Source organism: Cherax quadricarinatus, chromosome 83 (assembly GCF_038502225.1).
Source record: "Cherax quadricarinatus isolate ZL_2023a chromosome 83, ASM3850222v1, whole genome shotgun sequence".
In the NCBI taxonomy this organism is placed as follows: domain Eukaryota; kingdom Metazoa; phylum Arthropoda; class Malacostraca; order Decapoda; family Parastacidae; genus Cherax; species Cherax quadricarinatus.
This window is the reverse complement of record NC_091374.1, coordinates 5,086,929-5,113,761: the sequence shown is the minus strand read 5'-3', so window position 1 is coordinate 5,113,761 and position 26,833 is coordinate 5,086,929. Positions and strand designations below refer to the sequence as shown.

The 26,833-nt window shown below is 37.6% G+C and overlaps 1 protein-coding gene across 4 annotated transcripts; it reads left to right on the top strand.

Moving 5' to 3' along the window:
- On the top strand, window positions 1-25,339 carry LOC128702164 (zinc finger protein ZFP2). Of its 4 annotated transcripts, XM_053796246.2 has the most exons (5): window positions 1-351; window positions 4,816-4,926; window positions 10,753-10,831; window positions 16,907-17,007; window positions 22,400-25,339. In XM_053796246.2, the coding sequence occupies exon 5, from the start codon at window positions 22,563-22,565 to the stop codon at window positions 23,889-23,891; it is 1,329 nt and encodes a 442-aa protein (XP_053652221.2). In that variant the 5' UTR covers window positions 1-351; window positions 4,816-4,926; window positions 10,753-10,831; window positions 16,907-17,007; window positions 22,400-22,562; the 3' UTR covers window positions 23,892-25,339. The 4 variants fall into 4 exon arrangements, with proteins under 4 accessions (XP_053652221.2, XP_053652225.2, XP_069958860.1 ...); XM_053796250.2 differs by lacking the exons at window positions 16,907-17,007; window positions 22,400-25,339 and having other exon boundaries at window positions 193-351; window positions 10,753-15,401; XM_070102759.1 differs by lacking the exons at window positions 1-351; window positions 16,907-17,007; window positions 22,400-25,339 and adding an exon at window positions 385-412 and having other exon boundaries at window positions 10,753-15,401.
- Window positions 25,340-26,833: the final 1,494 nt, after the last annotated feature.

Below are 26,833 nucleotides of genomic sequence, written 5' to 3'. Positions count from 1 at the left end.
TGTAGTTATGTGTACCTGTACCTAAATAAACTTAATACAGTTAATGTGACTTATTTCCACTTATATCAATTCTAACTTAAGTATCAACATATAAAACGTTATTCTGGGGTTAAATGGTTATAATTTATGCATGTCGAGTTACAGGTGACTAAATAAAGTGAGGTGTGAGCGAAGTATAGTGAAAAAAAGAGTATGAGTGAGGTCTGGCTGAGGTTGAGCTACACATCGCCATTACTGTAGTGAGGGTGAGGCTGTGTCTACCCTCCACCTGTATTATTACCTCCTGTCAGTACCTCGCCTCCATGACACTCATACCTCCACTCACCTCCACCTCACACCATCACCTGGAAGGTATATTAAGTGTCAGTACAGCAGCGGGGGGGAGTATAACAGGGTATATATATCCTGGGATGTGAGTGAGGTGTTGTGGGGTGATGGTAGAGACATTTTGAGTTATTATCACTACATTACTAACTATAAACTAACTACAGTCACCAAGGTTCACTCATTTTATTGCTTATAACTGGTAAATTACTGTCACCACTTGTTAACAATAGCCAGTCTTTGTGCCAGGGAGAGATGTTGTGTGCAAGGTCTAAGACATTTCTTAAAGATATTGATTTTAGACTAATTTGATGCCACAAAGGATATTGTCAAGACGAGCTGAGTTATCCATGTTAATGTCTTGTATAGAAGAGCAAGTGAATTATCCTTAATGGAGATAAAATGACTTTTTTGGGGGTTTATCCTTGGTAATTTATACTATATGGTAATTGTCTTATATATACTTGTACCTAAATATACTTGTTTACTGAATCACTATGATTTTTTGTGGTAAATTACCCAATTTAGACCATGATAATTGTACTATTGTGTACCTGTGCCTCAATAAATTTATTTAGGTTGGGACGTCGTAAGTTAAATTTTAATACTCGATCGTAATAATGACGTACAGTAACATTTGGTACAAAGTATATATGCTTTACTGTACTCTTGCTGGCTCCTGTTAGGCAGGTCCTTGTGTTGTATGATGTGTTGTATGGTAGGTCCTTGTGTTGTATGATGTGTTGTATGGTAGGTCATTGTGTTGTATGATGTGTTGTATGGTAGGTCCTTGTGTTGTATGATGTGTTGTATGGTAGGTCCTGGTGTTGTATGATGTGTTGTATGGTAGGTCCTTGTGTTGTATGATGTGTTGTATGGTAGGTCCTTGTGTTGTATGATGTGTTGTATGGTAGGTCCTTATGTTGTATGATGTGTTGTATGGTAGGTCCTGGTGTTGTATGATGTGTTGTATGGTAGGTCCTGGTGTTGTATGATGTGTTGTATGGTAGGTTCTTGTGTTGTATGATGTGTTGTATGGTAGGTTCTTGTGTTGTATGTGTTGTATGGTAGGTTCTTGTGTTGTATGATGTTGTATGGTAGGTTCTTGTGTTGTATGGTAGGTCCTTGTGTTGTATGATGTGTTGTATGGTAGGTTCTTGTGTTGTATGGTAGGTCCTTGTGTTGTATGATGTGTTGTATGGTAGGTCCTTGTGTTGTATGATGTGTTGTATGGTAGGTCCTTGTGTTGTATGATGTGTTGTATGGTAGGTCCTTGTGTTGTATGATGTGTTGTATGGTAGGTCCTTGTGTTGTATGATGTGTTGTATGGTAGGTCCTTGTGTTGTATGATGTGTTGTATGGTAGGTCCTTGTGTTGTATGATGTGTTGTATGGTAGGTCCTTGTGTTGTATGATGTGTTGTATGGCAGGTCCTTGTGTTGTATGATGTGTTGTATGGCAGGTCCTTGTGTTGTATGATGTGTTGTATGGCAGGTCCTTGTGTTGTATGATGTGTTGTATGGTAGGTCCTTGTGTTGTATGTGTTGTATGGCAGGTCCTTGTGTTGTATGATGTGTTGTATGGTAGGTTCTTGTGTTGTATGGTAGGTCCTTGTGTTGTATGATGTGTTGTATGGTAGGTTCTTGTGTTGTGTGATGTGTTGTATGGTAGGTTCTTGTGTTGTGTGATGTGTTGTATGGTAGGTTCTTGTGTTGTGTGATGTGTTGTATGGTAGGTTCTTGTGTTGTATGATGTGTTGTATGGTAGGTCCTTGTGTTGTGTGATGTGTTGTATGGTAGGTCCTTGTGTTGTATGATGTGTTGTATGGCAGGTCCTTGTGTTGTATGGTAGGTCCTTGTGTTGTATGTTAGGTCCTTGTGTTGTATGATGTGTTGTATGGTAGGTTCTTGTTGTATGATGTGTTGTATGGTAGGTTCTTGTGTTGTATGATGTGTTGTTTGGTAGGTTCTTGTGTTGTATGATGTGTTGTTTGGTAGGTTCTTGTGTTGTATGATGTTGTATGGTAGGTCCTTGTGTTGTATGATGTGTTGTATGGTAGGTCCTTGTGTTGTATGATGTGTTGTATGGTAGGTCCTTGTGTTGTATGATGTGTTGTATGGCAGGTCCATGTGTTGTATGATGTGTTGTATGGTAGGTCCTTGTGTTGTATGGTAGGTCCTTGTGTTGTATGATGTGTTGTATGGTAGGTCCTTGTGTTGTATGATGTATTGTATGGTAGGTCCTTGTGTTGTATGGTAGGTCCTTGTGTTGTATGATGTATTGTATGGTAGGTCCTTGTGTTGTATGGTAGGTCCTTGTGTTGTATGGTAGGTCCTTGTGTTGTATGATGTATTGTATGGTAGGTCCTTTTGTTGTATGATGTATTGTATGGTAGGTCCTTGTGTTGTATGGTAGGTCCTTGTGTTACACGGTAAGTCCTTGTGTTGTATGGTAGGTCCTTGTGTTGTACGGTAGGTCCTTGTGTTGTACGGTAGGTCCTTGTGTTGTACGGTAGGTCCTTGTGTTGTACGGTAGGTCCTTGTGTTGTATGGTAGGTCCTTGTGTTGTACGGTAGTTCCTGGTGTTGTATGGTAGGTCCTTGTGTTATACGGTAGGTCCTTGTGTTGTATGATTTGTATGGTAGGTCCTTGTGTTGTACAGTAGGTCCTTGTGTTGTATATGTTGTATGGTAGTCCTTGTGTTGTATGGTAGGTTCTTGTGTTGTATGATGTGTTATATGGTAGGTCCCTGTGTTATACGGTAGGGCCTTGTGTTGTATGGTAGGTCCTTGTGTTGTACGGTAGGTCCTTGTGTTGTACGGTAGGTCCTTGTGTTGTACGGTAGGTCCTTGTGTTGTACGGTAGGTCCTTGTGTTGTACGGTAGGTCCTTGTGTTGTACGGTAGGTCCTTGTGTTGTACGGTAGGTCCTTGTGTTGTACGGTAGGTCCTTGTGTTGTACGGTAGGTCCTTGTGTTGTACGGTAGGTCCTTGTGTTGTACAGTAGGTCCTTGTGTTGTACGGTAGGTCCTTGTGTTGTACGGTAGGTCCTTGTGTTGTATGGTATGTCCTTGTGTTGGATGGCAGGTCTTGTATTATCTGGCAAGTCCTAGTGTTGCATGGCAGGTCTTGTATTGTCTGGCAGGTCCTAGTGTTGCATGGTATTGTCTGGCAGGTCCTAGTGTTGGGTGGCAGGTCCTGTGTTACACCATTCTCATTCTTGCACATTTTCATTCTTGCACTTGCCCAGTGTATTATAAAAAGTTCCTCTTGCTCACTTCATTGTTAGTAGATATGTTGCCAAACCAGTGCTTTTTCTATATCCTTTTAAATCTAAATTTATTCTGTGAAGCCATTGCTGTGCATTCTATCTTGGTTAGATATTTTTAGTACCCTGTTTGTATACCCTTTTTCTGTTTTTATTTTCCATATATGCACTTCAATCATGGTCCACTAATTCTATTTCTTTCCAGATAATGTAACTTCAGTGCTTTTAGTCTATCTTTGTAGAAAAGATCTTAGGTACAGGATTACCTGTTGTCATCATACTCTTTGTTTTCCAGTAAAATAAGAATATTATCAGGGAAGTGGTAAATCTGTAGGTGTCATATAGCTCCAGGGAAATAAGGGGGTAATTAGGGTTGATCAAAGGAAGGAGAGGGCAGGTCCAATTCTTCAGATTGAGAGCCCCCTCACCAGCAATGTATTCAGTCTGTAATATAGACAAACTGAGCTGCATATCTAAATGAAGCCTTACAAATGATGTATATACTGTAGCTGTGTAATAACTCATCTTGGAAAGTCTTGCCTACCTTCAATATAAATTAATGATTTATCACATAAGTCTTCCCATTACACTTACCCCCTGCTATCAGCTCCTCTGTCATGGTGGTGTGTAACCCACAAGGGTTTGGCACATATGTGAATATTATACCACAGATTTCATTTGCATACATTAGATATTATACAGGAATTAACATGGATTAGTATCACTGAATGCAAGAACATGTTCCATTGAATTTTGTTTCTTTGTGGTCGGGATGCTCACCATCTGTGACAAAAATAATCCTGTATGTGAATGATACACAGTACTGACAAGATGAAAATAAGACACAATTGCAACATCTGGGTATCTTTAATGTAGACATCTCGCCATCCAGTGGCTTTATCAGTACAAATTCTACGACATAATTTGAAGACAGAACTACATATATGCAAAAGATGAGATAATCAGTCCTTCAGCCTTGGAGGTGTTGTGAAGAGTACCATAGTCATGACTTTACACCAATGATGTGAAGTCATAAAAGATGACTCCAGTTTGATGCTCGTGATGGGGTTTTCATCCTATAAATTGAAGTTACCTTCCCAGTCTCCAGTCACTGTATAATCCTTATAGGTTTGGCACTTAATCATGAATATAAAAATTTACATTTATGAAGGATGCATAAATATTAAAAGCAGTATTTTTTATATTTATAATAATTGCACATTTCAGATATCTTGGTTGATGTTCCGATTCAAGAGGTGCTTTTTAAATGATATGGTGCTGTGGAGCAAGTAGTATATGGTGATTTATGTCAAAGCTGCTTCTGTATATGGGATCCAGGTATAGTACTATATATTTATCACAGTCTAATATTTTTTTACTTGCATTTTGTATATAGGAGGGCCCTGCTTATATACCAGATAAGGTTCCAGGCTACTGCTGTAAATCAAAAATCACTGGAAAGCGAATCATAGCTATTTTTCTCATTCAACTCGTATTCAATTCAATTCAATTCAATTCAGTTCTATTAATTCAAGTTTATTCTCTATAAGGGTTACAATGTGGGGTTTACAGGTTTTGGGTATTGTGTGGTTTACATGTTATAAAATACTAATTACAGAGGGGGCCACTAGGACACCTAGCATGGCTAGGCATTTCGGGCAGACTTAGATTAATTCTTAACATTAAATCCTTACAGATTATGGTATTAAGGCTAAGTGACTACATCATTATTTGTGAGTTTAACAATGTGAATGCTTTTGTTTTGGCACAATACAAAGTGTCTATACTGGAGTATCATAGGCAAACTTATGACTAGTTAGGATTTATTATTTTAAGATTAAGATTAGTATTTCTGGGTTTATAGTCAGTGGGTGAGTGAGTGTAATTGTGAACCACCAGGTGGTTATCATGTAGTTAGTTGTAATAGTGTTGGTAGAATTACCGACAATATGTAAAGTAAAAGGACACAAGTGCAACTAATGTGACATTTTATTGTGGCAACGTTTCGCTCTCCAGGAGCTTTGTCAAGCCGACAAAGCTTGACAAAGCTCCTGGAGAGCGAAACGTTGCCACAATAAAATGTCACATTAGTTGCATTTGTGTCCTTTTACTTTACATGTAGTTAGTTGTCGGGGTGTATCAGGGAGATAAGATGTTTTCTAACTGTAGTTTTGAAAGTGATGAATGTGTCCGCAGTTCTAGAGTTTTCAGGTAGGGTGTTCCAGATTTTAGGTCCTTTGCAATACATTGAATTTTTGTAAAGGTTTAGTCGAACACGGGGAATGTCATACAGATGTTTGTGTCTGGTGTTATGCCTGTGGATCCTGTCACAACTATCAAGAAAGTGTTTTAGGTCAAGGTTAATATTGGAATTTAAGGTTCTGATAACATATTTACACCATAATATATGAGCTAGGTCTAAAAAATGCATCTACAGTACACAGATTACTTAAAATATTTTAATTTTTAGCTTATGGTGAGTGGCGAGTATGTTTATTGTAGGAAGTCTGAATAAACGATGAATGGGTATAATTAAAACTTCTGTATTAGCAAAACCCTATAAATTGAAGTGCCGTAAAGCAGGGCCCTCCTGTATACAGTACAGTATTGTATCAAAGCTTCAGTGATAATCTTAGCAGATTTATACCTCTTGTATATAATAAACTTTAATTGTTAATTTCATTAGATTTATACATCTGGTATATAATAAAGCTTTGTATATGATCTTCACAATAAAAAAGAACTAAATATGTAATTAATTCTTAATTTTTAATCTGAAATTTTTGTTTGCTCATCCAATTCATTATACAGTATATGTATATTCATTTGGTCAAAAAAAAGTGTGCAGATTTGAAGTAAAAAAAATATGCAGTTTTAAGGTAAAAAGAGTTCGTGCAAAAAACTTTTCTGGGTATGTGTATATGTTGAATAGTTTGTACATTTTTTTACCCCAAAGCTGCATTTTTTGGGGGGGCCCCAGATAGCTATACCTTTACTTTTTTTGAATGAGTGTTATATCATGCTTTGTAAGCCGAGCATTTGCCATTCTGGCTTATTCAACAGTGGTCATTTTACTAAACAAGTCAAGTGTACCTATATTGATTTTTGCTACAACTGAAAATTATTTAGGTAACAAAATTAATATATTTCACTGGTATTAAATAATGCTAAATTTAAGCTGACTATAGATTGGATAGGATGAAGCTTTAATACTATATGATACTTAAGGTTAGCAAGATTAGGTACATGGTATACAGGCTTAGCTGACATCAGTGACATACTACTGTATAGAAAGCCGCCTGTTATACTGAGCAGTTTGGGCAAATTAGGTCAGTTTAGTCCCAGGATGCGACCCACACCAGCCGACTAACACCCAGGTACCCATTTTAAACTGATGGGTGAACAGGGACAGGGACAGCAGGTGTCTTATGGAAACACGTCTCTAATGTTTTCCAGCCATACCAGAGGAGATTCGAACCCCGGCCTTCAGTGTGTGAGCTGAGTGCGCTACCGATCAAGCTACGGGACCCCTTGAATACTTTTGACATGAAATAAAGTTTTAGAAAAATCTGTTTTTTATTACAGCTGAGATTACTTGACTTATTAGACAAGACCTTTATAGTGTTGACAGTTTGATTCTAATAAATAGGAGTGCTGTATGAAATGTCTCAGGAAGCCAGTTTTTTCAACATTGTTTTAGCTACAGGTACAGTAATTTGCAATGTCAAAGTTCAGAAAATTCCTAAATGTTAGAGAATAGACAGTTCATTTGTTTGTTTTCATTGTCTTGAATAATGGTAAAAATCAATTTTCTTTTTATGACTATTTTTCAGTATCATTGATTTATGATATTTATGTTCCACTTCTTAATAGTGAGATAAAATTTTTATTTATTTTTTATTTTATTAACACACCGGCTGTTTCCCACCAAGATAGGGTGGCCCAAAAAAGAGAAACTTTCACCATCATTCATTCCGTCACTGTCTTGCCAGAGGCGCACTTACACTACAGCTGTAAAACTGCAACATTTACACCCCTCTTTGATAGTGCAGGCACTGTACTTCCCATCCCCAGGACTCGAGTCTGGCCTGCCGGTTTCCCTGAATCTCTTCATAAATATTACTCTGCTCACATTCCAACAGCACCTCAAGTCCTAAAAACCATTTGTCTCCATTTGCTCCTATCTAACACTCTCACACATGCTTGCTGGAAGTCCAAGACCCTCGCACACAAAACCTTTACCCCCTCCCTCCAATCTTAACTACGCCGACCTTTACCCCGCCTTCCCTCCACTATAGATTTATACTCTCGAAGTCGTTCTGTTTCGTTTCATTCTCTCTACATGTCTGAACCACCTCAACAATCCCTCCTCAGCCTTCTGGTTAATAGTTTTGATAATCCTGCACCTCCTAATTTCCAAACTACAAATTCTCTGCATTATATTCACACCACATTTGCCCTCTGACATGACATCTCCACTGCCTCCAGCCTTCTCCTTATTGCAACATTCACCACCCATGCTTCACACACACATAAGAGCGTTGGTATAACTATACTCTCATACATTCCCCTCTTTTGCTTCCATGGACAAAGTTCTTTTTCTTCACGGACTTGTCAGTGCACCACTCGCCTTTTTCCCTTCGTCAGTTGTATGAGTCACCTCGTATTTCATAGACCCATCTGTTGACACGTCCACTCCTAAATATCTGAATACATTCACCTCCATACTCTCTCCCTCCAGTCTGATATCCAATCTTTCGTTACCTAAGTTTTTATTATCCTCATCACCTTACTCTTTCCTATGTTCATTTTTTATTTTCTTCTTTTACATACCCTACCAAACTCATCCACCAATCTCTGCAATTTCTCTTCAGAATCTCCCAAAAGCAGTGTCATCAGCAAAGAGCAACTGTGACAACTCCCACTTTGTGTTAGATTCTTTATCTTTTAACTCCACACCTCTTGCTAACACCCGAGCATTCACTTCTCTTACTTACAGCCCCATCTATAAATATATTGAACAGCCATGGTAACATCACACATCCTTGTCTAAGGCCTACTTTTACTGGGAAATAATCTCCCTCTCTCCTACATACTCTAACCTGAGCCTCGCTGTCCTCGTAAAAGCTTTTCACTGCTTTCAGTAACCTATCTCCTTTTTCATACATTTGCAACATCTGCCACATTGCCCCCCTATCCACCCTGTCATATGCCTTTTCCAATTCCATAAATGCCACAAAAACCTTTACCCTCGTCTAAATACTGTTCACCTATGTTTCACTGTAAACACTTGATCTATGCACCCCGTACCCTTCCTAAAGCCTCCTTGTTCATCTGCTATCCTACTCTCCATCTTACCTGTGAAAATTTTTTTAGGGGTTACCTGTATGTACCTCAACATTACATGCATACAATAATCTCATTGGGAGACAACAACCATATTGCTTACCGTAGTCACCCCGTGTAGACATGTGAGAAAACTTAGCCACCCCTGGTCACTGCAGGTGGTTCCTCCGACCTCGCAAGCTTACCCATATCTATCCAAGACCAGTATGAATTGGATAGCACCCACAAGTACGGCACTACTAATTAATTGTGGACTGTATAGATTATATTAGTTTAACTGGATGAAGGGGGGTAGGGGGTAGGTTACACATGGATATATCCATCAAGGAAAAACGCATATATAATACCACCACTTACCAGATATTCTCTGGTGGTCACTTGATGTAGCTGGATCACCCACAACCTATCCAATTACAACATACCCAACTGGCCAGTATCAGTCTGCTATAACTAGAAGGGTTACTTAACTGTAGGTGATTGATGCTCCTTATTTCCTCCATTCACCATCTTATTTCAATGTCTTGCTACACCGACACGGTTCTTATTCCAGCAGGACGAGGTATCCGTTGGTTTGTCCCGGTTTAGAAGTCGTGACTCCATAAAAACTTTACTATTCTCGGGACAGGAACCACGAGGTACTCACGTGTTCACTCGGAGCAAGGCGACTTATTTCACTTCACACATTCTCTTAACTTAGTGTTATTATCACTGATTACATTACAATTCACAAGACGATTTAATGTCTCATCATTATTATGTACATTAGAGGTCACTCCATTAAGATCTGAGACCGATGAGTGATGATTAAATCACGGGTGTTCTCCCCTGGACACACTCCATGGCGTCGCACCAGTCGCCACCGGTCCTACCATTATTCACTAATTTTACCACTTTATTACGGTGGTCCCGTAAATCACGTTCCCTCACTCTTCACCAGGAACAGTTAAGACACTTCCTATTATGAAGTGATGCCTATATTAATCCTTAGGCTGCCGTGAATGCCAATTTCCTGGTCCCATGCTTTCCCAGCCTCTTAACTCCATTCAAAACACTCCCGCTAGTCATGCCCCATCTCAACCTCACCCTCCGCGCAGACGCAGAGGGAACCCTGTTGGTTCTATTCCATTTTCAAATACATTTTTGACTCGTGTCAACACATTAAACACCTATTAGGCACTATAGCTTCGGAAGATTAAAATATTTTCCACATTACTTTTAATTCTTTCAGTAATAACTCTACCATACACTTTACCAGGTATACTCAACAGACTTATTTCCCTATAATTTTTGCACTCTTTTGTCCTCTTTGCATTTATACAAAAGGACTATGCTTGCTCTCTGCCAGTCTCTCGGTACCTTACCCTCTTCCATACATTCATTAAATAAAAGCACCAACCACTCCAGAACTATATCCCCACTTGCTTTTAACGTTTCTGTCTTTATCCCATCAGTCCCAGCTGCCTTACCCCCTTTCATTTTACCCACTGCCTCATGAACTTCCCCCACACTCGCAACTCGCTCCTCCTCATTCCTACAAGATGTTATTTCCCCTTGCCCTATACACAAAATCACAGCTTGCCTATTTTCATCAACAGTTAAGAATTCCTCAAAATATTCCCTCCATCTCCCCAATACCTCTAGCTCTCCATACAGTGTTTATTCAGTGTTGATTTTGTATGTTGGAGTTACTATGTATTTAAATAATTTTTGGCTATGGAATTGTATACGTACATGTTTGTTCAGTGTTTAAAACTGATTAGTTATAAAGATGCTGTCTTCTCTAATTTCTCATTAGTTTTATTTTTTCTTCCTTTGCAGGCATGTTGTCTTAGAAGATCATAATGCAAGTCTCAGTGTGATGAGATACCTTACGATGGTACATCAGAAGTTTCCAAAGGTGCATTTTAGTGTTAAATTTTCTTTATCTATTTTCTGTTATTGATTGTTTCTGCTAATTTGTGTTATGCCTGCCATCATCAGCACCTCCACAAGCCATGAAGGCTGTGGGTGGAAGGGAGTGTCAGTGTTAGGGGTCTGGTGAAAAACAATGGAGTTTCATTTAGGCAAGAAGCTTCAAGGTATGGATGATCAACTTCCTCTGTACTTTTGGACCAAGCAGGCCCAACAGTTTCAGGCTCAGCAGTTGCAGGCCCAACAAATACAAGCACAGCAACTGCAGGGTGAGCAGGTGCAACAGGTCCAACAAGTTCAACAAGTTCAGGTCCAGCAGATACAGCATGTCCACCCAGAACCAACTGATGGCAAATATACTTGTTTGGAATGTGGCAAGACATTCTCCAAACGAAGCAGTTTCGAATACCACAAGAAGACTCATACGGGTGAGAAACCTTTTCGGTGTGGAGTGTGTGGAAAAGCTTTCGCAAATAATCGTAATCTTGTAGTACACACTCGAATTCATACAGGTGAAAGGCCATACGAGTGCCAAGAATGTGGAAAGGCCTTCACACAGAGAAGTATGCTTACCGTCCATCTCAGAATTCATACTGGAGAGAGACCATATTTGTGCAGTGAGTGTGGGAAATCTTTTTACCAAAGTGATCATCTCACAAAGCATCGCAGGATTCACACTGGTGAGAAACCCTATTCATGTGATGAATGTGGAAAAGCCTTTTCTGATAGTAGTGCTTTGAGGCAGCATATAAAGAGACATCAAGAGGTAGGCCCATTTAATTGTGAGTATTGTGAGGAAGTATTTGATAAGAAAGTGTCATTTGATCTACATATGATGGAACACAAGGGCATTAAACCAGAAGAATGTGATGTGTGTGGTAAGCAGTTTCCATCTAAAGGACTACTTACAAATCACAGGAGGACTCACTTTAAAGAAAAAGCTTTTAAATGTGAACTTTGTGATGAGGAATTTATGAGGTTAGTGACTCTTAAAAAGCATGTGAAGTATGCACACGGCCATGGTACGTCAGGTAGAGTTCCACCAATATATGATGATAGACCAATTAGAAAACCCTATGGGGAGTCTAAGCCATTTAAATGTGATGAGTGTGATATGACTTTTACCACAAATGGCAAGTTTCTTGCTCATCAACAAACACATCGTCCAAATAAACAGTACAAGTGTGATGATTGCGGCATGTGTTTTGCAAAAAGCTATACTCTTGAAGTTCATAGACAAATGCATACTGGTATATCACCTGTTATTCAACCTGCATCTTTAACAGCTGTAACAACTATTGCTTCTGTTATGCCTGTTTTAACAATACCTGCTAATGTGAATGTTCCTCAAACATCCAGCAAGATTACAGCCTATGTAAAAGTTCCACAGCGGCCATTAGCTGTCAAACGTGAATCTCGCTATGATGATCCCTTGGCTGTGGCCACTGCAGCTGCTCAGGTGACGCCAGACCTCGTAGAGAGCCTTACCATTCCAGAGCAGCATCAGCCATATAATTACCACTATTCTGTGCAAGGAAAAACAATGTATGCTACAAAGTTTCGCAAGTAATTTGACTTTATCACTATTGTAGTGACTTGGTTAGGAATAATGTTAACCACTATGCACAAAGTTGACAGTAAACACTTACCTGAAACACTGATGCATTATATTGTGACATGTGCACCATTGTGACAGTTCTTTTGTATTGTTAGAATTAAGGAGAAAACCAGTGATTTTGAAACAACATTGCCAAATTTCAGTAGTTATAATAGTTGCTCGAGCTCAGTAGTTTAATATTTGATTTAATCCTCAAATTTTGTCATCTATATGTTCATTTTCTAACATCTAATTTAAAAATATGTATTAATGTGTGTTCAGGATAACTAATCAGTTTACTGGTAATTATTAAACTTAGTTTCTGTATAATACAGTACTGTACATATACATTTATTACCCATGCTGTAAAATGCTCCAGGATCTTTTATATTTTTAAAATAGAGTAAATGTGGATAGCAGCCCTTCAGAAGAGAAAGTAATAGTGATATTCTATGGATTAATATGATGAAATAGTATTTCTATAATTAAAACAATAGTGTATTTTATCTCTTCTGCATTGTTTGATAAATCAGAGCCTATATACAGATATGCAAATACGTACATACTATCTATTACCGTTGACACTCCTGTGAAGAAGTAGACAGCCATAACCTTAAGATTTACATTTGAATTAATATACAAGTTAAAAACACAAGAGATACATTTTAGAAACTATTAACAGTTCATATCTTTGTTACCCACATGCAAGAATAAACATTTTTTAGTTTGTGTGTGTGTGTGTGTGTGTGTGTGTGTGTGTGTGTGTGTGTGTGTGTGTGTGTGTGTGTGTGTGTACAGTATCTAGTCTTTCCACTGATACTGGTAATACTTGACCACTGGCTTATACGGTGGAACCTTGGTATTCATATGCCCTAGTTTGTATGTACAGCTATAGTTATTCTCTATAAAATGTATTTTTTTTTTTAATATTTCCCATAAGAAATGTAAATCCAATTAATCCATTCCAGACGCCCAAAAATATTAACCAAAAAATACATTTTATAGAGAATAACTATAGTTTTACATTCAAACTAGGGCATATGAAAACCAGGGTTCCACTGTAATACCAAGTTTGCTTTTACATTTGCACTTACATGTTAGATTGTACAGATGTTAACCTGGATCATATTTATATTATACAATACATGAGAAATTTCATCTAAGAACCTTGTCTTTATTCAGCTGTCATTATCAAGAGTATTTACATGATTTCGGGTGAAAATTTGCTTACAGGTTAAGGTTTAACAGCTCTTAGATTTCCATCATAATTGCCAGATTTTAATACAAGTAGTGCAGTACAAATCTAGGATGTTTTAGATAGTTGGTTAGTGTGTGGGTGTACTAATTTCCTGATTCACAAAATCATAACATGATTGCAAGCAAACTGAATGGGTGGGGTTTGTACTCATGGCGAGTGACTTGTAAAACTCCAGGCCAGTGCACAAGCCACTTGGCTGAGTGGCTTACACATTGGCCTGGAGTTTTAAGACTTGCTCACCATGGGTTCAAACCTCACCTGTTCCATGATTTATTTCTAATTTCCTGGGACACTGCTGTGAGGCAGGTATTATGTTTCAGGTGATCAGTCTCAAAGTTCTGTATTTTCAAGTCTTTCCTCACTTTATTTTAGCATCCTGTTTTTCTGGGCGAGTTCTCCATGCCTTGACAGTAGGAAATGGGTTGATGGTGCTGGTGACGAGTTGAAAAGGGGTTATACTCATGATTGTTTTTTATAAATTATTTATCACTTGGCATTGCTATCATATTTCTTGTAAATTCAAACAAAATTTGAAGTATTACCACCATGTAAATTTGAAGCTACACTTTTATTCTGGATATATGTGGGGAACTTTATTGGAGTAATTTGGATGTGAATATCATTAGCACCTCCCACTTCTGATTTAAGCATCTTAATGCATTGTTTCAATATCTGGTAATCTTTCAAGGACAGTACATTCAAATATTGGAGAGCTTGAGAAAGTATGATATTCTGTAGGTATCTCGATATGTTGGGCATTTTAAATTTTGATGATAAATGGTCCCTCATACTTGGTATAGTATATATTTTCTGTACAGCAGCTTGATGGATTTCTTGTCTGCAGAGAGTAAGTACTGTACTTTGAGGGAAAATTTCATACCCTGTTACTTAAATCCTTGAAACCTGTATAAAGTTACGTAAGTAAATCTTTGTATTGATGAAAAGACGGGTAGAAAGCCAGCTTTTATTGTGACATTTAATTCTTTGTAGAGCTTTATCATGTCAGTGGCTTGATAAAGCTGTACATGAAGTGCTCTGTGCCACTCTTCTTCAATACTGTTGATTGTATGCCTCTATATTCATGTGAAGGCATGCTGTACAAAATGTATACAATATGTATAATCGTAAAAGCTGCATTTTTTCAGAGGCTGTACGAGTAAAACTATAAATAATATGCATGGTGAAAGGTTATAGGGTACTGCTCAGAGTGCAACTTACTTTTGCTAACCAACAGGAATATGTAAACTGAGATATTTTAACCAATCATAAAGTATGGTGCTACTTGATTATGCCTTGAGTGAGGCACATTTACACATTTAGTAATGTTAAGTAATGTGCATCAGTCAAGGAAGATGATGCTAATTTAAAGTAACTTGTTTCTTGTTATAATTCAGTCAAATTTTATGATAGGCCTCATGAGGGTACATCTGAGCTATATTATTTTGTTTATCTTGTGTCAAGTTATATATACGTTAGTTACATGATACCATGGTTAGTTTATTTTTTTTTTTTTTTTTTTTTTTTTTTTTTTTTGCTTGTTTGGCTGTGTTTAATGTTTTTATATTAAATAACTGGTGAATAGGGATCATGAAAGGCAAGTGAAACTTATACTAAATTTTGTAATTAGTAAACAAAATTCTGTGTTCATGATGTGCATTTTTTGTAGCAAAATAATGCTAATGTGAATAAAAATTTTATGTACACTCTGAAATGATTAACCTTTTTTTTTAGATATAATATACTTCTTGACGAGTTGTGGAAAAGTTAAATTTTCAGCCAAAAGTATGACCATCACCTTGCTTTTCATGACTTCCTATTAAAGGTGGCTGATGCAAGGGGCCTAAAAAAATCTTCATCAGTCTAGTATTCTTTATTGCATTTGATTTTTCTGGCTAGTAGTAAAATCTTGGACAACCTCCATACCAAGTAAGATTACTTTAGAGAATACTTAGGCAGTGATGAAAAAAGGACTTCAAAAAGATTCAGATTCATTTATCATACTGTGCAGGAGATGGAGAAGATTAATCTTTAAAAACCATTCTTAAAACAACTTTCATCCATTTATTGGGTAAAAACTCCTTATGGCAAATAGGTTAAGCATAGTTGTAGTTTCAATGCAGACAAATTTGTAGTTTGTGCATGAACAGAATGGCTAGGTATTTCCTCTTCCAGGAGGTATTTTGATGGCAGCAAAGGGCTCTTTATCAAAGGAATTGGAGCTATTCTCCCCTTTTTTGGATTAAACCTGCTGTATAGTCCTTGTGGCTTAACGCTTCTTTTTTGATTATAATAATAATTGGATTAAACCTGATTATCTCTCGTTCCTCAAGTGCTCAGTGACCCCTCCAGGTTTAGCACTTTTCCTGGGATAATATAATCAGTAGTCTAGTAATGGCTTGCCAGTTCTATGATCGGCTGTTTGATCGTTTGTTCTGGAATTGATTTTTCATCTTTCATTGGCAGATAATCTTGTATATTAGTAGTTGAATGATTTAGCAACAATACTTGGAACATTTACTAATGAATTCAAATAGGAATGGGTGAATAGGCATAAAATAAGAAAGTAGTATAAGGTGAAAAGGCTGTAAAGATCAGTAAAATAGATGCTTAAACTTTGGAAGAAAATTGATGCTTTCTAAAAGTATGTGGCTAAAAAGTTTGTAAATTGAGAGAGGAAGTAAACAAAAACTTTGCTAATAGATGGGATTTATAGATGGAAGTAGTAGTAATGGATGATCCTCCCATGGGTTTAGTGCTTTCCATATATGCATTGTAATGATGGAAGACGCTTCAGAGGCTTTCTGAATATTCAAAAAGAAGGGCCAGCGCTGTATAGCCCTTGTGGCTTAGCGCTTCTTTTTGATTATAATAATAATAATCAAAACGAAGGGAATAATATAAATCTTGGGATTTTTTGGATGTGTACATTAATGAAAACTATCAAGAATCATTAGAAGCTGACCACTGATGTATGTCTCTTGAGCCAAGGAATTGGTTCTCTGTCCAAGGGAAAGGGTGTGCATTGATACTGGTAAAGAGACCTTGATCCAAGGATTTGGAGCTACCCCACCCTTCCCTCACATCAAACCTGATTACCTCATTGCACAGATGCTGGACAACCCCTAGGGTACAGTACTTCTTCGTGAGTATAATTGGAACTACTCTCCTCATTCTCAGATCAAACCTTATTATCTCCCACTCCCCAGGTGCTGTATGACCCCTACTGGTTTAGTGCCTCCCCCTGAATAAAATATGGTAAAATGCACGGAGATGGCACAACGTTAAGCAGAGAAAAGATTGCAACTTGGTAAGTGATGTGCAGAGATGGTAAGAGCAACTACAGTATTGTGAACTTCTTAAAATAAAAAACTTAATTAAAATTTTTATTTCTTTGTATAGTACATATACAATGTATAGTTTACCTATAATAATGTTAAACACAAAGACAGCAACTAGCATTCCTGAGCATTTCAGGCAGACTAATCCTAATGCTGACAGACTACGTACTTAGAACTAGACATGGGTTATGCCAGTCTATCTTTAATGTTAGAGGTGCTCAAAACTTTAAGGAGAAAGCAAATATGAATTAAAAGTTAAATGTATAACTAATATAATTAAAAAATAAATGTATTAAACTGACTTGGGCTGTATGATCTAGTAAATTCTTAATATAAGGCATCTCTCTACATTCTATTTTGGAAATAGAGAACAAAATTTGCTGCATCGGTCGATTCACAAACATCGGACAATGTTCTTTGTTTACAGAATTGTCAGGTATTGTTACTATCACTACAAAACGGTCTCTTCTCTATTCACTACAGTTGACATTACTGGCCACTCACTCCTCCTCATTAATAAGTCCTTTATATCGAAGGTTCACTTTATGTGGGTATAGTGCTTGTTTTTTAATATAATTACTGTAGTAATAAACTAAGCTGGATTTAAATATTTATATTAACCAAGATTATGATAGAACTATTATTTTTTTTTTTTTTTTTTCAACAAGTCGGCCGTCTCCCACCGAGGCAGGGTGACCCAAAAAAGAAAGAAAATCCCCAAAAAGAAAATACTTTCATCATCATTCAACACTTTCACCACACTCGCACATTATCACTGTTTTTGCAGAGGTGCTCAGAATACAACAGTCTAGAAGCATACACATATAAAGATACACAACATATCCCTCCAAACTGCCAATATCCCAAACCCCTCCTTTAAAGTGCAGGCATTGTACTTCCCATTTCCAGGACTCAAGTCCGACTATATGAAAATAACCGGTTTCCCTGAATCCCTTCACTAAATATTACCCTGCTCACACTCCAACAGATCGTCAGGTCCCAAGTACCATTCGTCTCCATTCACTCCTATCTAACACGCTCACGCACGCTTGCTGGAAGTCCAAGCCCCTTACCCACAAAACCTCCTTTACCCCCTCTCTCCAACCCTTTCGAGGACGATATTGAGGCTGATATTGACCAAGATTATGATAGAACTATAGATGTTGATTACCTATACACAGGTGGTAAACATTTATCAAACACTGTACTGTACATCAAGCCGTTACCTCAGTGCTGTCATCTCTCACCACCTCCATGCAACACTCAATGACCCTTATGGATTCAAGTTCCCCTCAAGGAAGAGGGGCTTTTAATCCAAGGAACTGAATTTATCTGACCCTTCCTTGAATCAAGCCTAAGTGCCTTCCATTTTCCAGCCACTAAATGACCCATGTGGGTTTAGGGCTTCCCTATTGATTAAAATAGCTATAATATTAGTACAGTTTTTATTTTATTATTATGTACCAATAAATAATAGTTTAAATAGCAATTTATATTTAACAAAATTTGTAGTTGTCATTATGTGTACATGAGAGCAGTGTTGTGTTCATCGGCTATTTCAGCATTACAGTGGACCCCCGACATTCGATATTAATCTGTTCCTGAGAGCTCATCGAATGTCGAAAATATCGAAAGTCGAATTAATTTTCCCCATAAGAAATAATGGAAATCAAATTAATCCGTGCAAAACACCCAAAAGTATGAAAGAAAAAATTTTACCACATGAAATATTAAGTTTAATGCAATAGAATAATTACAATAACAACAATAACAATAGATTAATAACAATAGAATAATTGACACTTACCTTTAATGAAGATCTGGTGATGATTGATGGGATGGGAGGAGGGGAGAGTGTGGATGGTGTTAGTGTTTAGAAGGGGAATCCCCTTCCATTAGGATTTGAGGTAGCAAGTCCTTTTCTGGGGTTACTTCCCTTATTCTTTTAATGCCACTAGGACCAGCTTGAGAGTCACTGGACCTCTGTCGCACAACAAATCTGTCCATAGAGCTCTGTACCTCCCATTCCTTTACGATTTGTCTAAAATGGGCCACAACATTGTCGTTGTAATAGTCACCAGCACAGCTTGCAATAGCTGTGTTAGGGTGATTTTCATCCATAAAGGTTTGCAGTTCAACCCACTTTGCACACATTTCCTTAATTTTTGAAGTAGGCACAATGGATTCCACAACTGGCATAGGCTTCTCAGGGTTAGCCCCAAATCCTTCAAAATCTTTCTTAATTTCCATACTAATTCTCACCCTTTTTACCACAGGGTTGGCACTAGAAGCTTTCTTGGGGCCAATGGTTACTTATTTTACAGAAACAAGCACCAAAAACAGTGATAATATGGATAATATGGAATGTACCGAATGTATCCTTAGATGCGCGCACACTGGCTGGCTTGTAAACACTGGCACACATGGGGCAGTTCAGGCCACACGTGGACACGTCTTGTACGAATCGTATCGAATATCGGGTTTTCCATCGAATGTCGAGGTGAAATTTTTGCGTTAAAATGCATCGAATGTCCGATTTATTGAATGTCAATGCCATCAAATGTCGGGGGTCCACTGTACTTTTGTGTGTGAATGCATTTACTATGCTGTACATTAATTTCTTCCTGTTCAACTTAGATTATTCAGACATTGCAAGGAAAAATATATGCACTTAGTTCAATTTGTCTTTGGGATGTGCAGTTTTAGCTTTGATGTGTTGAGTGTTCATTTATCAGGAAGTGAAGTTTACGTTCGTCCCCTCGTTGATATAGGTATTTGTTTCTTTAATTTCTTATTATGTGCTAGCACTGTAGTCACCCATTTGTGGTTGTAGAGGTTTATTTTTTCAAGATCCTGGCCCTTGCCACTTTTCAGATTTTCTTCCTCCTAGTGTCGTGGGTACCGTCGTACCTCTTTTTAAAACTATGTATGGAGCCTGCTTCCACCACTTCCTCACCAAGATTATTTCACTTCCCTACCACTTTGAGACCGTAGAAATGCTTACTAACATCCCTGTCTCTCATCTGTGACAATTTCCAGTTGTCTTCCTGAGTTCCTGTTTCTCGCTTCTACCTTACCAGCTCCTCTGAGCATTGTGTATATCATCCCTGATTCTTCTGTCCTTCAATGACATTATGTCCAATTCTGGTGACCTCTCTTTATAGCTTGTGCCCTTTAACTCAGGAATGAGCCTTGTTGTATGCCTCTGCATTTTCTCCATTTTTTTAAAATGCTTTTTTGTCAGGTGCTAGTTATGTACTGGTGCTGTCTACTCCAAGACTTACCTAAAGTATGGAATGACTCTTTGTTGAGTTTCCTGAAGGCGACTCCTAGATTTGCCAAGTGAGCATTGGCTGCAGAGGTTATTTGACTGATATGAGCCTCTGGTGTTATACTGGGCTCAATTTTTATCCCTAGGTCTTTCTCTTTAAGTGAAATCAGCTGCCTCCATTTCCAATCTTCTTGCTCTTTCCCTAATCTTCAAGACCTTGCATTTACTAGGGTTGAATTCAAGCAACTACTTATCTGACCACTTGCAATTTATCAAGATCCCTTTGGAGTCTTTCCTTGTCCTCATTTGTTTTTATTCTCCTGATTAGTTTTACATCATGAGTAAACAGTGATATACAGTATGTGAATCAATCCCATCTGGAATATCATTCACATAAATCAGAAACAATACTGGTCCTAATACTGATCCTTGTGGAACCCTGCTAGTTACTCTTCCTCATTCTAACATATCTTTCCTGGCAGTCATTCTTTGGTTCCTTATCCTAAGATACTCTTTGACCCACTGGAGTATTCCTTGTTATTCCCATCTGAATCTCAAGTTTTTGGCCCAGCCTCTTGTGGGGTACAGTATCAGATGCCTTATTGCAACCTAAAAAATGCAATTCACCCAACTCTTTCTCATCGTACATCTGTTACTTTGTCACAGAACTCCAACAAGTTGGTAAGATAAGATTTGCCATCCCTAAACCCATGCTGTTTATTGTTTATATAATCACTTCTCTCCAGGTGTTCTACCAATCTCTCCCCTTTCCTGTCTTCTGGATCTGGTAACTGTCCTGTATCCATTGACCTATTGTAGATCATAGCTAGCTACCTCTTGCAGAACCCATGGTGACATTTTGTCAGGTCCCATTGCCTTTGATGTATCCAGGTCCACCAGAAGTTTCTTAACTCTTCTCTGTTGTGAGAGTGGTATCTAGTACATGTAGGTGCCTCCTGTTCTTTAATCTCTCTGGTATTGCCCTGGTTTCCATTGTGAATACCTCTTCAGATCATTTTATCAGCACTTCACAGAACTTTCTTCTTGTTCATGAGCTCTCCTCCTTCCTTCCTCAGTCAAATTACCTGATCCTTCACTGTTGTCTTTCTTATGTGGCTGTGAAGTAGTTTCAGATCATACTTGACCTTTGCTGTTGTGTCATTCTTGAAATGTCTCTCAGCCTTTGTCCTCACCCTAGCATGTTTGTTTCTGAGCAGTTTGCTCACTTCTCTGTTCTCATCTGATTTAATCTTTCTGTATTTATTTCTGTTCTTACACTCTTTTTTCCTCCCTGCATCTCTGGTTGAAGCATTTTCCAGCTATGTGCCCCATCATCTCATTTACCGACTTACCTTACAATTCACTGTCCCAGTCCACTACATTCAGGAAGTTTCCCAACCCTTAAAAATTGTTCCCTTCTAAAGTCTGGCTTTTTACACTCTCCACCTACTATATTTCCCTCTACCCTTAGTTCAGGACTGCATGATCACAAGCATCCAGAGGCCTCTCATATTCTATTTTATCTATGTCTGATGTGCTTGCAGTAAACACTAGGTTCAGTCTTGCTGGCTCATCTCTCTCTTGTCATATCCTTAATGTGTTGACTCAGAAAGTTTTCTCTGATCACCTCCATCAACTTCACCCTCAATATTTATAATCCCCCATATGGGTCCCAATTCTCTCAATCTATTTCCCTGTGGTTGAACTCTCACATTATAAGTACCTTCACTATAGCACTAAATGTTCTTCTGGCTGCTTTTGCTGTGATGTTAAACATCACTTGGTTGTTTTGTTTATATTCCTGCCTTGCTATCCTATTATTAGGTGGTGGATTGTATATTATTGCAATTGCTACTTCGAGTCTCCCAGTGTTAACTGAGCACACTGTGAATTAGTTTTTCTCTAGTCTGTTTATTCCTCTTACCTTTTCAAAACTCCAGTTGTCCATGTATGTGAAATCTTAGTTTTCATAAAATGATTTTGTAGTAGCAAAATGTACCTTTGAAATGAACTACTAATAGTATGTAACAGAGCATCTTCAGAGATGTGCATTACCATTATGCTGCTAATAATTGCATTTTCTCTTACAGATAAATTGATGTTTATGGAGTTGAGCAGTCAAACTATTATTTCAACTATGAGGCCAACCATTCCTGATATCTAGCATTATGAGTCTATTATCTTCATCTCTATAATGAAGAAAGTTACTGTCCAGTAAGATGTCTTGAACTTGGGTATGGAAAAGTCTTCACTATGTCTCTGCCGCAGCAAGTCACTGTGCCATCAGTGTCTGTTGCAGTAGCAGTTTCGGTGTCTGTGCCTGGTGTTCATGTTTCAGTACCAACCCTTAATAATACAGTGAAAAATGATCAAATGAATGTGTATTTTTGGAATAAATTGCAGGAGAATCAAGATGCAAAACTTCAAGTTACAGAAGGTAAGTATGAATGCAGTGTGTGTGGTAAATCTTACACACAACGTAGTAGCTTTGAATACCACAAAAAGACTCATACTGGTGAGAAACCTTATCATTGTAGTATCTGTGGCAAAGCATTTCTTAACAAAAGTAGCTTAGTTGTGCACAATCGCATTCATACTGGAGAGAGACCTTTTAGGTGTGAGGATTGTGGCCGAGGATTCACTCAGCGCAGCATGCTTACTGTTCACCGCCGGATTCACACAGGTGAGAGACCTTACATTTGTTCAGAATGTGGTAAAGCATTTTATCAGAGTGACCATCTTACCAAACATAAACGTATCCATACTGGCGAAAAGCCGTACAGTTGTGGTGAGTGCGGTATGGCTTTCTCAGACAGCAGTGGTTTGAGACAACATGTAAAAAGGCATACAGAGATGGGTCCTTGGAGATGCGAACTCTGTGATTTGATTTATGAAAAGCGCACTCCTTTTGACCTGCACATGATGCAACACCGTGGTGAGAAGCCTTTAGAATGTGACGTTTGTGGAAAGCTTTTCCAGTATCGCTCAACACTTGATCTTCACCGGAAAACACACTTCAAAGAAAAAGTTTTCAAGTGTGATGTTTGTTCAGAGGAGTTTACTGGTAAAGTTCTTTTACGCAAGCATTTAAAGCATGTACACACAGAGAGATATTTTGCTAAGCGATTTGGAGGCTGGATAGGTGAGAATAGGACTGTCAGATCTCATGGAGAGTCTAAACCATTGCGGTGTGATCAGTGTGGTTTGTTGTTCAAGGACAATAGCAGATTTCTTTTACATCAAAAGATCCATCGCCCAGAGAAAAATTTCAGATGTGAAGTGTGTGGTATGGCATTTGCAAAGAGTTATACTCTAGAGGTTCACCAACAGATGCATACAAATGTTGCACCACTTGTTAGTAACTCAACGCTAACAGAAGTATCCTGCCAAAGTACACCAACAACAAGCACAAATTTGATGACTCTAATTCCTGTGTACCCTGTAACACATCACTCATCAGTATTAACTCAAGAGCTGCCACTAGAAGAGCCAGTGCCAGTGGTTACACCAGGCACCAGCAAGCTATCAGCCTATGTAAAAGTTCCCATGCATTCTATTGTTGTCACAGGAAAAACAAGTTAAACAGTGGTGATTTCTTGGTTGTCATTTACAGTTACAGTAGGACCCCCATATCCGAAGGGAACACGTTCCAAGACTTACCACAGATAGTGGCAAACCCTATACAGCCTCTCCTAACTTAACGACGGAGTTCCATTCCTAAGATCTCGTTGGTAAGTGAATTTGTCGCTAAGTGAGGAGCATACTATAATGGTAGTGGGTTTGTGCAACCATTTTTGATATTGTTTTAATGTCACCTTTGCTCCATTTATGACATTTCTGATATATTTTTAAATGTTTATACAGTAGTGTACTGTATATTGTAATAAACAGAATAGAGGAAATCAGCTATAATGTATATTATTTAGGTATGCATACTGGTCAGAGAGCCCATCGTAAGTCTGAGTCGTTGATAAACCAGTATGTCGCTAAGTGAGGAGAGGCTGTATGTCATTTTTCGTTTACATACATACCTATGGTAATGTTCAATTGATAAATTATGCACAAAAAGTTGAGAATTAGCACTTTTTCACTGATGGGAAACACTTCACGGCTTCTCACTGCTTTTGCACTCTGGGGGTATTATTAAGCAAAATTAAGGGTGATTTTTGGGCCAGGGTAAACCATGGATAACCGCAACCGCAGAAACTGAACCCGTGGATACGGCGGTCCTACTGTATTTGATTATGCAGTGGATATGCATGCTATGTATACCTGATGGTAATAATGCAGTGTGTATGTATGTATGTATTGAAGTTTATCAGATGACCAAATAATGTCTTTCAGCTTCTATTTTTATGTATTTATTTAGCTTTAAGCAACATTTATATGCATTACTTAGAATGGTAGCATCTTTGAAAATTATGACACATTGAATTTTTCTCCAGAGTAAGACTAATTTTATTATATAACAAAACAAATTTTGATAGTTACACAGAATTACCTTTTAAAAAACTTAGTGTACAGCAAACCTTTGGTATTTGTGAGGAATACAGCTGAGCTCCTCATAAATATATATTTTATTGGCAAAACATTCATGGCCACCAGATGAGTAGAATAAAGCTTGTGTAAACCATCTTCATTAACATTCTAAAATATTGTAGTTCTCAGAGCATTTACTGAACTGCGATTTCCTTGCACGTCTTTTACTGCATAATCCATAGGAACACAACATGAATACTTGAGTTACGCGAATACCAAAGTTGCATTGTTTTGTTCATACAGTATTCTGAAATGATGAAGTCTTTCCAAACATTTCTGCAGTGGATCCTTGACACAGAATTGCATCTTTCTGTCAGGGCAAACAATTTCACAGTATATAAATGTTAAATGATGTGATGTACTGTAGTATTATATACTTGGTAGTATATTGTTGTATTAGTTCCTAATGTTATTAATAGAATTTCTGAGTTATACTACATGCCATAATATATATATATATATATATATATATATATATATATATATATATATATATATATATATATATATATATATATATATTATATATATATATATATATATATATATATATATATATATATATATATATTTATTTTTTTTAAAAAAATATATATATATATATATATATATATATATATATATATATATAATTATATATATATACATATATACATATAATTACTCACATATATCTATATCTATATATATATATATATATATATATATATATATATATATATATATATATATACAGTGGACCCCAGTTACTGAACTTTTTCATTCCAGTAGTATGTTCAGGTGCCAGTACTGACCTAATTTTTTCCCATAAGGAATATTGTGAAGTAGATTAGTCCATTTCAGACCCCCAAACATACACATACAAAGCGCACTTACATAAATACACTTACATAATTGGTCGCATTTGGAGGTGATTCAAGTTGAAGGGGTCCACTGTATATATATATATATATATATATATATAAAATTGCAACAATCTTTAACAAATCCATTGAATCATCTACCTTCCCAACAATCCTCAAAATAGCGAGGGTCACTCCAATCCATAAAGGAGGTGACCAAGCTGACTTGAATAACTATAGACCAATGCAGTATCTAACTTACCACTGCTCTCTAAAATCTTTGAAAAATTTCCAACTCTCGTCCTCGAAAGGGTTGGAAAGAGGGGGTAAAGGAGGTTTTGTGGGCGAGGGGCTTGGACTTCCAGCAAGCGTGCATGAGCGTGTTAGATAGGAGTGAATGGAGACGAATGATACTTGGGACCTGACGATCTGTTGGAGTGTGAGCAGGGTAATATTTAGTGAAGGGATTCAGGGAAACCGGTTATTTTCATATAGTCGGACTTGAGTCCTGGAAATGGTAAGTACAATGCCTGCACTTTAAAGGAGGGGTTTGGGATATTGGCAGTTTGGAGGGATATGTTGTGTATCTCTATAAGTATATGCTTCTAAACTGTTATATTCTGAGCACCTCTGCAAAAGCAGTGATAATGTGTGAGTGTGGTGAAAGTGTTGAATGATGATGAAAGTATTTTCTTTTTGGGGATTTTCTTTCTTTTTTGGGTCACCCTGCCTCGGTGGGAGACGACTGACTTGTTGGAAAAAAAAAAATATATATATATATATATATATATATATATATATATATATATATATATATATATATATATATATATATATATATATATATATATATACATGTATATATATACAGTGGACCCTCGACCAGCGATGGCATCGATTAACGATAAATCTGAGTAGCGATACATTTTATCGCAAAATTTTTGCCTCGATTAGCGCTAAAAAACTTGACCAACACTACTCGTTCTGTCTGAGACGCGTCCACTTCTGGCCAGTGTTTACAAGCCAGCCAGCCACCGCGGTCGCTTCCAAGCATACAATCGGAACATTTCATATTATCACAGCCTTTTTAGTGATTGCACCTGCAAAATAAGTCACCATGGGCCCCAAGAAAGCTTCTAGTGC

Bases quoted from the DNA above. Each gene is read 5' to 3' on its own strand.
- LOC128702164 (XM_053796250.2), top strand. From the start codon at position 10,982: ATGGAGTTTCATTTAGGCAAGAAGCTTCAAGGTATGGATGATCAACTT.